At 40.3% G+C, this 13,572-nt stretch overlaps 1 protein-coding gene across 3 annotated transcripts in view; it reads right to left on the bottom strand.

Moving 5' to 3' along the window:
- Positions 1 to 4,455: 4,455 nt before the first annotated feature.
- trmo (tRNA methyltransferase O) overlaps positions 4,456 to 13,572 on the bottom strand; it is a 41,805-nt gene continuing 32,688 nt past the window's right edge. For all 3 annotated transcript variants that reach the window (XM_072258052.1, XM_072258051.1, XM_072258054.1), the window contains exon 6: positions 4,456 to 6,508. In XM_072258052.1, coding sequence (XP_072114153.1) covers positions 6,270 to 6,508 — 239 coding nt within the window. In that variant the 3' untranslated portion in view covers positions 4,456 to 6,269. The remainder of the gene's footprint in view (positions 6,509 to 13,572) is intronic.

A 13,572-nucleotide genomic window follows, 5' to 3' on the forward strand; every position in this document is an offset into this window, starting at 1 on the left:
GGGGTATGGAGGGAAGGCAGGTACAGGGTTCTGAGTTGGATGATCAGCCATGATCATAATAAATGGCGGTGCAGGCTCGAAGGGCCGAATGGCCTACTCCTGCACCTATTTTCTATGTTTCTATGTTAACATTGTTCTTGATTTTGAGAAGTGCTTTGTTTCGCAAATAGATACATAGTGTTTTATTTCTAACCAAGCAGGTTGTGCAATGTTTAAGGGTTGAGGGCAAGGTAGATAAGGCTACCATATATTCTCCTTCCCAGTCTGATCTGATGAAGGATCTCGACCTGAAATGTTGACTATCCATTTCCTTTCATCGTTGTTGAGTTCCTCGAGCAGTTTGGTGTTTTTGCCCCAGATTCCAGTATCTACAGCGTTGTGCCTCCCACAGTCATTTGGTTAGACAATTCCAGAAATTTGATATAGTAATCATGAAGGAATGTTGATGAACTTCCAAGTCATTGTGCTATGCAGAAACTCAAAAAAAAAACTGCAAATGCTGGAAATCTGAAATTGAAACAAAAAATGTTGGAAAATCTGAGCAGGTCAGGCAGCAACTGTGGAAAGAGAAACTTAACATTTCAGATGAGAGCCCCTTCATCAGAATAGGGGAAGAGAGGAACGAATTAGTCTAGTAGAGGGCAATGGGTACAACAAGGCAAATTTCCACCATTAAGTTTCTTTGTCCCTATAATATGTTGCTCTTGTATAGTTCAGCCTTTTAGGTCATACCCAACATACCAGAAGATATAATGAAAAACCAAGGAGTAGCAGACAAAATTGACTGCGAATAGAATGAAAGAATGAATTATCTAAGGGGGGAGGGAATTTGATATTGAGCCCTGCAGGCTGCATTTCTGTCTAGACAGAAGATGGGAAGTTTTCTCTCAAGCTTGTTTTGGGTCTTAGTGTAACAGTGCAGGAGGTCCGCCAGCAAAGTCAGAGTGGGAGTGTGCTCGTGAATTAAATCGGCAGGCAGCTGAAAACTCAAGACACACTTCTGTTGGCTGTGCAGGTGCTTCTCCTTCTCCAAGTTTAATATGAGTTGGATGAAGAAATGGAAGTGGTGATGCTCCCATGTATCTGCTGCCCTTGTCCTAGACAGTAGAAGTTGCTGGTTTCAAAGGTGCATTTGAAACTGTGCCCCATTGACTAAATTCCAATTTATTAAAATAGTTCCAACAAATCTAAAGTTGCTTTTTTAAAGGAGTAAGCTGCCTACTGAATTTATTTTGCGTTATTATATTCTTAATGCTGAGTAAAAACTGTCATAGAATCAAACTGCTTTTATTCTAATCTAAACTACCTTGGTTGAAGATGTTGAGGTAGTTTTGAATCAGATATTTACTTGTCAAGTTCTTAAAGTGATGAATCTTCTGGGAACAGTTCTTTACTCCATCTGTAACACTAGCTCATTGAGATGTGGGGCTGAATGTTTCCTTACTCTTTCTAATGCCATTAAAACCATATTATGTGTCATTATCAACTTGCTTGTGAAGGTTGCACACTGGGAGGGACCTTAGACTTTCAGATGGGAGGCTCACAGAATAGTGCTGCCAGGATTTCCTATTTAATAAACACAAAAGATTCTGCAGATGCTGGAAATCCAGAGCAACACACATGAAATGCTGGAGGAATTCAGCAGGTCAGGCAGGATCTATAGAGGAGAATAAACAAAGGTCCTGACAAAGAATCTTGGCTCAAAATGTCTACTGTTTATTCCCTTCCATAGATGCTGCCTGACCTGCTGAGTTCCTCCAACATTTGTGTGTGCTTCCCTGATTAATGCTGTTTTTGAGCTAACTGTTAATGCCCAAACAACAAAGAAAATTTCTTTTGTTTAAACAACTTTACCTTCAATGTTTCAGTTCAATACCTGAGGGCTGCGTCCTTTTTTCCCCACCACCACCCCACTGCCGACACACACGCGCATAACAGCACAAGTGCACATGCCTTCTAAGTACTTACTTAGTTCAAATGAACAGAACTCAACATTAACTGTCTCAGTATGCTGTTCCCTATCAATATATTATAAGTTCATGCTGCTTTCAGCACTCAGGCTTGCTGCTGCAAAGTTACCTCTTGGGAAAATGTAGTACAGTTTGATCAGCACTCAACTAGCCGCAGGGAAACATTAGTAAAAAAAAAGGGTTGGGAGATTACCTCTGGGAAATCGTGTCGATATGGATAGGTGGTGAAGAACAGTCCAGTAAAAACATGTCCCTTGTGCAAGGGGTCCACTGCTATAGCCATATGTTCCTGGCACAAGTCTGAGGAATAGAGTGAATCCTGTACTTTGGGGAAACCTGCAATACAAGTAAAAGCTCATGCCTGCTTCTATGGATAGAAGGAAAGACAAATAGGTGGTCTGTCTAACTGATCAGTGAGCAGCAATCTGATGGACACAGTAGATTAGCAGTAGCAGCCTTGAAATAGTCTGGAGGCTGGGAAGCTAAGACAGAAGATGACCTCGTCTTCTACAGATAAAGCAGACAAAATACATGTGATGGGTTGTACTAGTGGTGACAGGAATTTACAGAAACACAAAATACTCTGCAGATGCTGGGGTCAAAGCAACATGCACAACACGCTGAAGGAACTCAGCAGGCCGGGCAGCATCCGTGGAAACAAACAGTCAATGTTTCAGGCCAAGGTCCAAGGGTCTCGGCCTGAAACGTTGACTGTTCATTTCCACGAATGCTGCCCGACCTGCTGAGTTCCTCCAGCGTGTTGTGCATGAGGAATTTACAGATATCCATGATGATAGAATGTAATTTCAGTGTTTGAATAACATGGTTACAAAGGAAATGAGATGAGTAAATCTTGGCTGTTTTGAGGATGAGAGTTGGGACTGTAAGAACGATGGGCGATGAACCATGCCACCATGGTTCAGGGAGCCATCGAAGAGCCGGGAGAGAAGAGAAATTGTGTTGTAATTGGGGATAGTATACTCAAGGGAATAGACAATTCTCTGTCACAAGGATTGAGTGCTGTTTTGACTGCCTGATGTCCAAGTTCAGGAAATCTTATCCGACTTGCAGAGTAATTTGGAGAGGGAAGGTAAAGATCCAGTTGTCATGGATCATATGAAAACCAATGACATAAGAAGTATGAGGAAAGAGGTTCTGTTGAGGGAACTTGAGCAGCTGGGGACTAAATTAAACACAGTTGCAAAAAGGCAATAATCTCTGGATTGCGACTTGAGCTACTGTACATACAAAATTCGCACAAGGTTAACCAGATCAGAAGCTTAAATGTGTGATTCAGATTGGTGTGGAAGAAGTGAGTTTGAATCGGTGGGACATTGGCACCAGTATTGGCAAAGTATCTCCTGCTACCTGCCTTTTCCCATAACCCTTAATTACCCTACAATCTATCCAATCTTGTCTTAAATATTTTTACTGAGGTAGCCTCCACTGCTTCATTGGGCAGAGAATTCCACAGATTCACTACCCTCTGGGAAAAGCAGTTTCTCCTCATTTCCATCTTAACCTACTCCCCTAAATCTTGAAGCTATATACCCGAGTTCTACTCTTACATGTCTCTATATTATCTATCCCTTTCATAATTTCATATGCTGTATAAGATCTCCTCTCATTCTTCTGAATTTCAGCATGTACAGTCCCACGCAACACAATTTCTCCTCAGTCTAAGCTCCCTCATCTCTGGAATCAACCTAGTGAGCCTCCTCTGCACCACCTCCAAAGCCAGTACATCCTTCCTCAACTAAGGAAATCAGAAATGCACACAGTACTCCAGGTGCGGCCTCAACAGTACCCTGCACAGTTGCAGCATAACCTCCCTGCTCTTAAATTCAATCCTTCTAGTAATGAAGGCCAACATAGTATTTGCTTTCTTGATAGTCTGCTGCACCTGCAAACCAACCTCCCAAGTCCCTCTGCACAGCAGCACAGTGCAATTCTTCACCATTTAAATAATCTGCTCTTTCATTTTTCATTCGAAACTGGATGACCTCACATTTGCCAACATTGTACTCCATCTACCAGACTCTTGCTCACTCACTTACCTATATCTCTCTGCAGATTCTTGGTATCTTCTGCACAATTTGCTTTTCCACTCAATTTAGTGTCATCAGCAAACTTAGATGCACTACACTTGGTCCCTTCTTCCAGATTGTTAATGCATATCGTGAACATATACATGGGTTAAACACCAACCCCTGCGCCACACCACTCACCACTGATTACCAACCAGAGTAACACCCATGCATCCCAACTCTCTGCTTTCTGTTAGTTACCCAATCCTATATCCATGCTAATACAACACCCCAATTCTACACATCTTTATGGGCAACTCCTCTGGAAATCCAAGTAAATAATGTCCATCTGTTCTTTTCCTTATCAATTCTTGACCATCCTTTGTTGAGGTCTCAAATTCATGTTTGTACAGTTGCAAGAAAAAGCAGCAAGCATTTTCATAGATTTAATACTACATTTTATTTTCCTGTAACCCACAGCTGGAACACTTACTGTTATGCTACTTGCAACATGATACAATTCTTCTAGTTTCTAGTCTGTTTACTTTCAACATCTGTATAAATTCACAACAAAATTTGCATTTTTAGCATTAAAACAATAAGGAACTGTGGCTTTGGCATATGACCTAGCCAACTGACAACTTGCCAAAAGAAACCATGTGATTAACTTGATAATTTTAAAAGATTAAAAGCAGCCACATGCCATAAGGAACCACCCTTATATCAGCACCTCTGGGCATTCCAGAGCAGGTCACAGCCAGTGAAATATTTTTGAACTGAGGTTTTGAATTACAGGAAACAAGAGTAGTCAATTTGCCCAACAAATTAGTAAGATGATAATGACTCGATCACCAAATATTAGCCCAAGATATAAGTGAAAGGACATACTAGGGAACTATTGACAGATGGGCCATTTGCTATCTTTCTGATGAGATGCTGGCATAAGCATTTCTTATGTGAAGAAATGCTGTTATGTTCTAATGCATTACAACCAGATTATAAAATACAGAGAGTTGGGAAATACTACCAGATTCTTAATGGCCATTATATTCACCAATGAAATGTCCATTAAACTTCTAGCTCATTTATATTTGTGATTTTCTATGTGCATGCTGACTACCATGTTTTCTTTAATGGGTAAGTGCCAATCCAAAATTCAGTAATGGCTGTAAACTATAGCTGTTAGAGGTGCAATGCAAGTACTTTTTTTCTGCAATCCACTTAAGGAAAAATAGAAAAAACACCAGGTTTTAAGAAATACACATCTTCTGAGTAAAAAGTAATCTTATCTAGTTTTTCTTATAATAATTTTGAAAAATTTCTGAACAGCAAACATGTCTGAGACTTCAAAAAAAAAAAAACCTGAAGCTGTGGTTGTTTTCAGAACATGATTCGGGAATCAGGTTTGTAATTGGGGTCCACAGCATGTGGTCAGAGCCAGGATCTGGAACATCAGGAACACAGATAGGTTTACATACAGATTAAAACTGAAGTCTAGTGCTGAAACTTACACAGAAGTTATATCCAAAGACTGGTTGACCACCGTCTGTCATTATAGCCTCTGTGTCACTTTCAGTGGCCTTAATGGCATCTGCAATTTTGTAATCTGTGTCCTTTTCCCTCACAAATAAGGACTTAATGTATACCATGTTGCTTCAATCCTGTTTGATATTAGAAATTCCAATTGCTGAGCAAAAGAAGTCAAAAAATCACAGCTCTGAGAGAACTGGTAGCAATCATCCCTGACAGAAAATAAATGATACAATTCTGAGGAACTGAGTGAAATTTGTTACCACAACCTAAATGACATAGCAACATTATGGATAAAACTTACAAAGAAATGTTACCAAATTAATTTTATATAATTTAGTTCTGCAGAAGAAATAAGTATATTACTGAAATTAAAGTTACTGATAGAAACCAATACTTTTTCCTGAAAAGTGGTGCAAACCTAATGATGAATAAATATTAAAATCACAATACTGTGGTTCATGAGTATTTCCTTCAGATGAAGGATTAGAGAACAGGTTACAGAAAACTGTTTCCAGTCTAAAGCTAATTATACATTCTTATCTTCACAAGGAAGTTTGCAACATCACTGAAGCCCCATAACTTCGTAACTGTAAAATGAGGGTCATTCAATGAAATAAGAATGGAAATGCACTTCGTAAAATCTATGTGTTTGCTCGAGCAGTATTGCAACTGATTACAGAAAATTGTTAGTAAAGGTTTGGTATTTTATTGAAAGTGCAATGTTTTCAGCTAGAAGAATTTAAACTTTGACAGTTCCAATGTCAGGTGGCTCTTTCAGAGGTTTTATCCTGAGGATTTCAGTAAAACCATCTCCAAACCAAGTGGTGATGTGGGCAGTGTCCAGAGTGAAATAAAAGAGCATGTCCTGGCACTGTGTCCTCCGATATATGGATCTTGGATCAGCTGATAACACAGACATCATGGCAGATTTTATTTCCTCTACGGACTGGAAATACTTCAATGTCATTTTCTCTGGATCTGTAAATGGACAGAAGGTGAAAGATTTAGATTGGAAGTCAGATATGATAATAAAATCTAAGAAACACGAAAGAGCCATAAAACTAAAATTCTACAGACGGTGGTGGCAGTGGCAGTGGCGAGAGGTGGGGGCTTTAAAAAAAGATACCATAAATATTGAACAAATGTAAAAGCATATGAGAAACAGAACTAACATTTCAGGTCTATGACAGAAATTTCATGAGAACACTGGCTTGACACATCAATGCTGGGCCAACATTAATCAGGTAATAAGGACTGATGAGGCAGGCATGTAAAGCAACTTTCACATTCCTTTCAGGTCTTCCTAAGCATTTAATATTCAATTAAATGCTTCCAAAGTGTGCTTACTGTTGCAGTGTAGGAGCTGCAAGATTATCAGGAAATTCTGTTCTATTTTGATCAGGAATGAGAAATAAATAATGGGCATTACATCAAGGATGAGAACTCCCTGGGTAGGCCTTTTCCATTTTTATGTCTTCCTGACAACACAGCCTTACTTTAGCAATTCATCCAAAAGACAGCGCCCTTAGCAGCAGAGCAAATCTGACTTTATTCTCAATTTTCAACAATCCGTAATGTTCCGACTCAAAAATGAAAATATTTTTCACTGAATGAATCACACCCAAAAAGTATAACTAAACACTCAACACATAAATCAAGACTGTCAGATTAAGGCATCCTATACTTTTCAAAAGTAACTTCTTTTCATAGCCAACTGCACAAACTTAATTCATTTTTATCAACTTCAAAGAAATCTAAATTAATGCATACAAAATGTAACATCTTACCTGCATGAACACCCTAATGGCTCACTGTAAGCAGTGGTGCAGAATGTGTGTTTGGGTGATAACTACACTATTTGGAAAAGTACATGTCCCCCTTTCCCCACATTTCATTCTAGGATCACTTTAAACAGAAAATCCATACATGAGCAGATGGGTGGATGCAATTGTACTCATCACACAGGATCTGTAGACTTACTACTATAATGTATAAGGCAGCTTTTAGACCTCAGATGGAGTGCTGAGTTCTAGTCTGCACAAGACACCTTGGGAAAAGGATGCCAGACATACAACAGAAAAGCCTCTGACATCGATTACTTAGAAAAAGTAAAGGAATTAATGCTGTCCCTGGGTTACAAACCCTGACTTATGGACATAGTGGTGATAGAAAGTTTGTGAACCCTTTAGAATTTTCTCTATTTCTGCATAAATATGACCTAAAATGTGATCAGATCTTCATGGAGATCCTAAAACTAGATAAGGAGAACCTAACTGAACAAGTAACACAAAAAATATACTCTTTCATTTATTCATTGAGAATAAATATCCAATATTACATGTATTTGTTGGAAAAGGTATGTAAACCTTGCTTACAGTAACTGGTGTGACCCCCTTGTATAGCAATAACTTCATCCAAAGGTTTCCAGCAACTGTTGATCAGTCCTGCACATTGGCCTGGAGGAATTTTAGGCCATTTCTCCTTACAAAACTGCTTCAACTTTGGGATGTTGGTAGGCTTCCTTGCGTGAACTACTTATTTCATGACCTTCCACAACATTTCTATAGGATTAAGGCCAGGACTTTGATTCTGCCATAACAAAACATGAAGTTTCTTCTGCTTTAAACATTCTTTGGTAGGCTGACTTGTGTGTTTAGGGTCATTATCTTGCTGCACGACCCACTTTCTCTTGAGTTTCAGTTCACAGACAGATCCGCTGACATTTTCCTGTAGAGTTTACTGGTACAATTCAGAATTCATAGTTCCTTAAATAACGGCAAGCATGCTGGTCCTGAAGCAGCAAGCAGGCCCAAGCCATGACACTGCTGCTGCCGTGTTTCGCGGATGGGATGAGGTTCTTATGCTGGAATGCAGTGTTTGCTTTTCACCAACTATAATGCTTCTCATTAAGTCAAAAAGTTCTATTTTGGACTCATCCATTCACAGAACATTATTCCAATAGCCTTTGAGCTTATCCATGTGATCTTTAGCAAAAATTAGATGGGCACCAATGTTCTTTTTGGAGAGTAGTGGCTTTCACACCGCTGTTGTTCAGTGTTTGCCTGATGGTAGACCAATGAACACTAACATTAGCCAAAACAAGAGAGGCCCGTAGCTCCTTAGATGTTACCCTGGGGTTCGTTGTGCCTTGCTCTCGGAGTGATTTTTGTTGGCCGACCACTCCTGGGGAGAGTAACAATGGTGTTGAATTTCTTCCATTTGTACACCATCTGCCCAACCATGGATTGGTAGAGCCGAAACTCTTTAAAAATGGTTTTCTATCCTTTTCTAGCTTGGTGAGCATCAACAACCTTTTTCAGAGGTTCTCAGAAATCTCCTTTGATCAAGGCATGGCTCACTTCCAAAAACCAGTGTGGTGAAGATCAGACTTTGACAGTGAAGACCCAGGTTTACATTCATTAAATAGGGCAAAACCTCCCACACTCACACCTGATAGACATCTCATCGATTGAAACACCCGACTCTAATTTCCCCCTTAAGTGAACTAGATGTTCACATACTTTTTCTAACAAATACATGTAATATTGCATTATTTTTCTCAATAAATGAACCATAATGTTTTTTCGTGTTATTTATTTAATTAGGTTCTCTATCTAGTTTTAGGACTTGCATGAAGATCTGATCACATTTTATGTCATTCTGATGCAGAGATAGAGAAAATTCTAAACAGGTCACAAACTTTCTGGTACCATACAAATGGGCTCCTGTAATACTATTAAATTCAAAAGACCAATATTTGTACAAAAGCTGGTTCCAATGTAAAGTAGAAATAGTATTTTTCTCTCTCCACTTTTAGTGATTATCCTTTCTTATCAATCTTTTGAAGCCATTCCTTACAGTATTGTGAAGGTTACCATATAGAGATCAAAGTAAACTTTTTATCAAACTATATACATGTCACCATATACAACCCTGCGATTCAATTTCTTGCAGGCATACTCAGGAAGTTCAATAACCATAATAGAATCAACGAAAAACTGCAGCAACTGGGCAGATAACAGTGTGCAAAAGTCACACAAACAGTTCAAATGTGGGGGGGGGGGGGGAAGAGAGAGGAGATTAATAAATAAATAATAAATAAGCAAGCAAGCAAGCAATAAATATCAAGAACAAGAGATGAAGAGTCCTTGAAAGTGTGTCCACAAGTTGTGGGAACAGTTCAGTGATGGGGCAAGTGAAACTGGGTGAAGTGATCCCTCTGGTTCAAGAGCCCGATGGATGAGCAGTAACAACTGTTCCTGGACCTGGTGGAGAGCCCAGAGACTCCTGCACCTTTATTCTCATAGCAAAAGTGAGAAGAGTTCATGGGCTGGGTGGTGGACGTTCCTGATGAAGGACGCAGCTTTCCCAAGACAATGCTCCATGTAGATGTGCTCAGTGGTGGAGAGGGCTTTACCTGTGATGGACCAGGCCAAATCCATTACTTTTTGTAGGATTTTCCATTCAAGGGCATTGGTGTTTCCACACCAGGCAGTCATGCAGCCAGTCAATATACTCTCCACCCCAAATCTATAGAAGATTGTCAAAGTGTTAGATGTCATGCCAAGTCTTCATAATCTTCAAAGGAAATAGAGGCATTGCCGTGCTTTCTTTATAATTGCTCTTGCGTGCTGAGCCCAGGACAGGACCTCTTATAAAATAACACCAAGAAATGTAAGAGTTGCTGACCCTCTCCACCTCTGATTCCCCCCCCCCCCGATGAGAACTGGCTCTCATGGACTTCTGCTTTCCTCTCCTGAAGTAAATCATCAGCTCCTTGGTCTTGCTGACATTGAGTAAGTGGTTGTTGTTGTGGTACCGTTCAGTCAGATTGAAGATCTACCTCCTATATGCTGATTTATCACTGCTTTTGATTTTGCCTATGGCAGTGGCGTCATCAGCAATCTTAAACATGGCACTCAAACTATGGCTAGCCACACAATCCTAAGTATAAAGTAAGTAGAGCAGGGAGCTAAGCACACAGCCTTGTGGTGCACCTGTGCTGATGGAGATTGTGGAGAAGACATTGTTGCCAATACAAAATGACTAGGTCTGCAAGTGAGGAAATCGAGGATCCAATTGCATAAGGAAGTACTGAGGCCAAAGTCTTGAAGTTCATTGATCAGCTCTGAGAGGATGATAATATTGAATGCCGAGCTGTAGTCGATAAACAGCATCCTGACGTATACATCTTTGCTGTTCAGGTATTCCAGAGTTCAGTCAATGAAATGGCATCTGCTGTAGTCCTGTTGTGCAGGTAGGCAAATTGGAGCATATCCAAGTCACTTCTCAGGTATGAGGTACTGTGTATCATCAGTCTCTCAGAACAATTCATCGTTGTGGATGTAAATGCTACTGGACAATAATCACTGAGGCAGGTTACCACATTCTTAAGGCACCAGTATAACTAAAGCCTGTCTGAAGCAGGTAGGTACCTCAGACTGCCAAAGCAGGATCTCAGTGAACACTCCAGTCAGTTGATCTACACAGGTCTTTAGTACTCGGCCAGGTAACCCACCTGGGGGTATGCTTTCCGTGGGTTCACCCTCCTCACGTGGGCCTCAGAGACCGAAATCACAGGGTGATCATGGCTGTGGAAGTTCGTGATGGATCCTCCAAGTTTTAACAAAGCGATCAATACAGCACAGACACAGGCCCTTTGGTGCATCTATCCCATGAAGAACTGTTATTCTATCTAGTCCCATTGACCTGCATCTAGGCCATAGCCCTCAATAACCCTCCTTATACAAAAACTGATCTTATATTACAATCATCTTGCTCCACCACTTTGTTTCATACTCACAGCACTCTGAGTGAAGAGGATCCCCTCAGGTTCCTTTTAAATATTTCACCTTTCACATTTTGCCCATGACCTCTTATACTAGTCTCATCCAACCTCAATGGAAAAACCCTGCTTGCATATCCCATCTATACCTCTAAGTTTTGTATAACTCTATTAAATCTCCCCTCTTTCTCCTATGCTCCATGAAATAAAGTCCTAACCTATTCAACCACTCTCTAAAACTCAGATTCTAAAGTCCCAGCAACATACTTGTAGATTTTCCCAGTCCTCTTTAAATCTTATTGATATGTTTCCTATTAGTCATCATCACCATCAGGTGCTGTGCCCAGTTTGAGCTCTGACTGCTATGGCCCACACACTCCTGTTTCAGGTCAAGTGGATCAATTCATTGGTATTCATTTCCAGTTCCCTAGCTGCTCTCTCCATCATTTGTCTTTGTCTTCCTCATGCTTTCTTCCCTTCAATCTTTCCCATAATTACCGTGCATTCTAACTCCTTTTTCCGAATCACATATCCAATGAATTCCTGGTAGGAGGCTAGAACTGCACATCTTTCCAGTTAAGCCTCACCGACACCTCATACAATTTCAACATAACAGCTCAACTCCTGTACTCAGTGCTTTGATTTATGAAGGCCAATGTGCTAAAAGCTCCCTTTACAACCTTATCAACCTGTGACACCCTTTTCAAGGAATTACAGATCTGTATCCCCAGGTCCCTCTGTTCTTCTGCACTCCTCAGTGCCCCAATATTCATTGTGCACGTCCTACCTAACGTTTGTCAACCCAAAATACAACACCTCACAATTATTTACATTAAATTCTATCAGCCATTTTAGCTGATCCACATCCTCCTGCAAGCTTTGCTTCCTTGCTGTCTACTACACCCCCCAATCTTGGTGTCATCCACAAATTTGCCAATCCAGTTTAACAGATTATCATCCAGATCAGTGAGATAGATGACAAACAAAGAACCCAACACCAGTACCTGCGGCACATCAATAGTCACAGGCCTCCAGTCAGAGGGACAACTACCTACTATTACTCTCTGGCTTCTCCCACGAAGCAAACGTTGAACCCAGTTTACATCATCCTAAATACCAAGTGACTGCACCTTCTTGACCAACCTCCCATGCAGGACCTTATCAAAGGTCTTGCTGAAGTCCATGTAGGCAGTAGCCATTTCTTCATCAACTTTCCTAGTAAAAATCTTTGAAAAACTCTGTAAGATTGGTTAGACACAACGTACTACAAAGCCACATTAACTATTCATAATCAGGCTGTCTATCCGAATACTTATATATTCTTTCCCTTAGAATACCTTCCAATGATTTACCCACTACTGACATCAGAATCCCTAGCTTATTATATTATTGTTTATTTTTAGAGCCTTTCTTGAACAACAGAACAACATTGGCTATCCTCCAGTCATCTGGTATCTCACCTATGGCTAAGGACATTTTAAATAGCTCTGCTAGGGACCCTGCAATTTCTGCACTAGCCTCCTGCAAGGTCCAAGGAGATACTTTGTCATTCCCTGGGGACTTACCCACCCTAATCTACCTAAATGACAGCTAGCACCTCCTCCTCTGTAATCCTGATACAGTACATGACCTCACCACCATTTTGCATCAGTTATAAAGATTTCTGCATCCATCTCCTTCATAAATACAGATTCAAAAAATCCATTTAAGATCTCCCCCATCTCTTTTGGCTCCATTTGTATGTAGATGACCATCCTGATCTTCAAGCAGACCAATTTTGTCCCTTGCTATCCTTTTGCTCTCAGTCTATCTGTAGAGATCTTTAGGATTCTCCTTCACCTTGTCTGCCAGAGCAACCTCATGCCTTCCTTTAGGCCTCCTGATTTCCCTCTTTAATGTTCCAATGCATTTCTTATACTCAAGCACCTCGTTTGTCTCTTCCTGCCTATTCTTGCTATGCACCTCCTTTTCTTTCTTAACCAGGGCCTCAATATCCCTGGAAAACCAAGGTCCCCTAAACCTGTTATCCTTACCTTTTATTCTAACAGGAACATAAAAACACTGTGCTCTTAATATTTCACTTTTGAAGGCCTTCCACTTACCGTGCATCCCTTAGCCTGAAAACAATCCATCCTAATCTACACCTGCCAGATCTTTTACTGATACCATTAAAATTGGCCTTTCTTATCCTTCTCCATTATTACCTTGAAACTAACAGAATTTTGATCACTAGATCCAAGTGTTTCCTATACACATT

This window comes from Mobula birostris, chromosome 5 (assembly GCF_030028105.1).
Source record: "Mobula birostris isolate sMobBir1 chromosome 5, sMobBir1.hap1, whole genome shotgun sequence".
Taxonomy (NCBI): Eukaryota; Metazoa; Chordata; class Chondrichthyes; order Myliobatiformes; family Myliobatidae; genus Mobula; species Mobula birostris.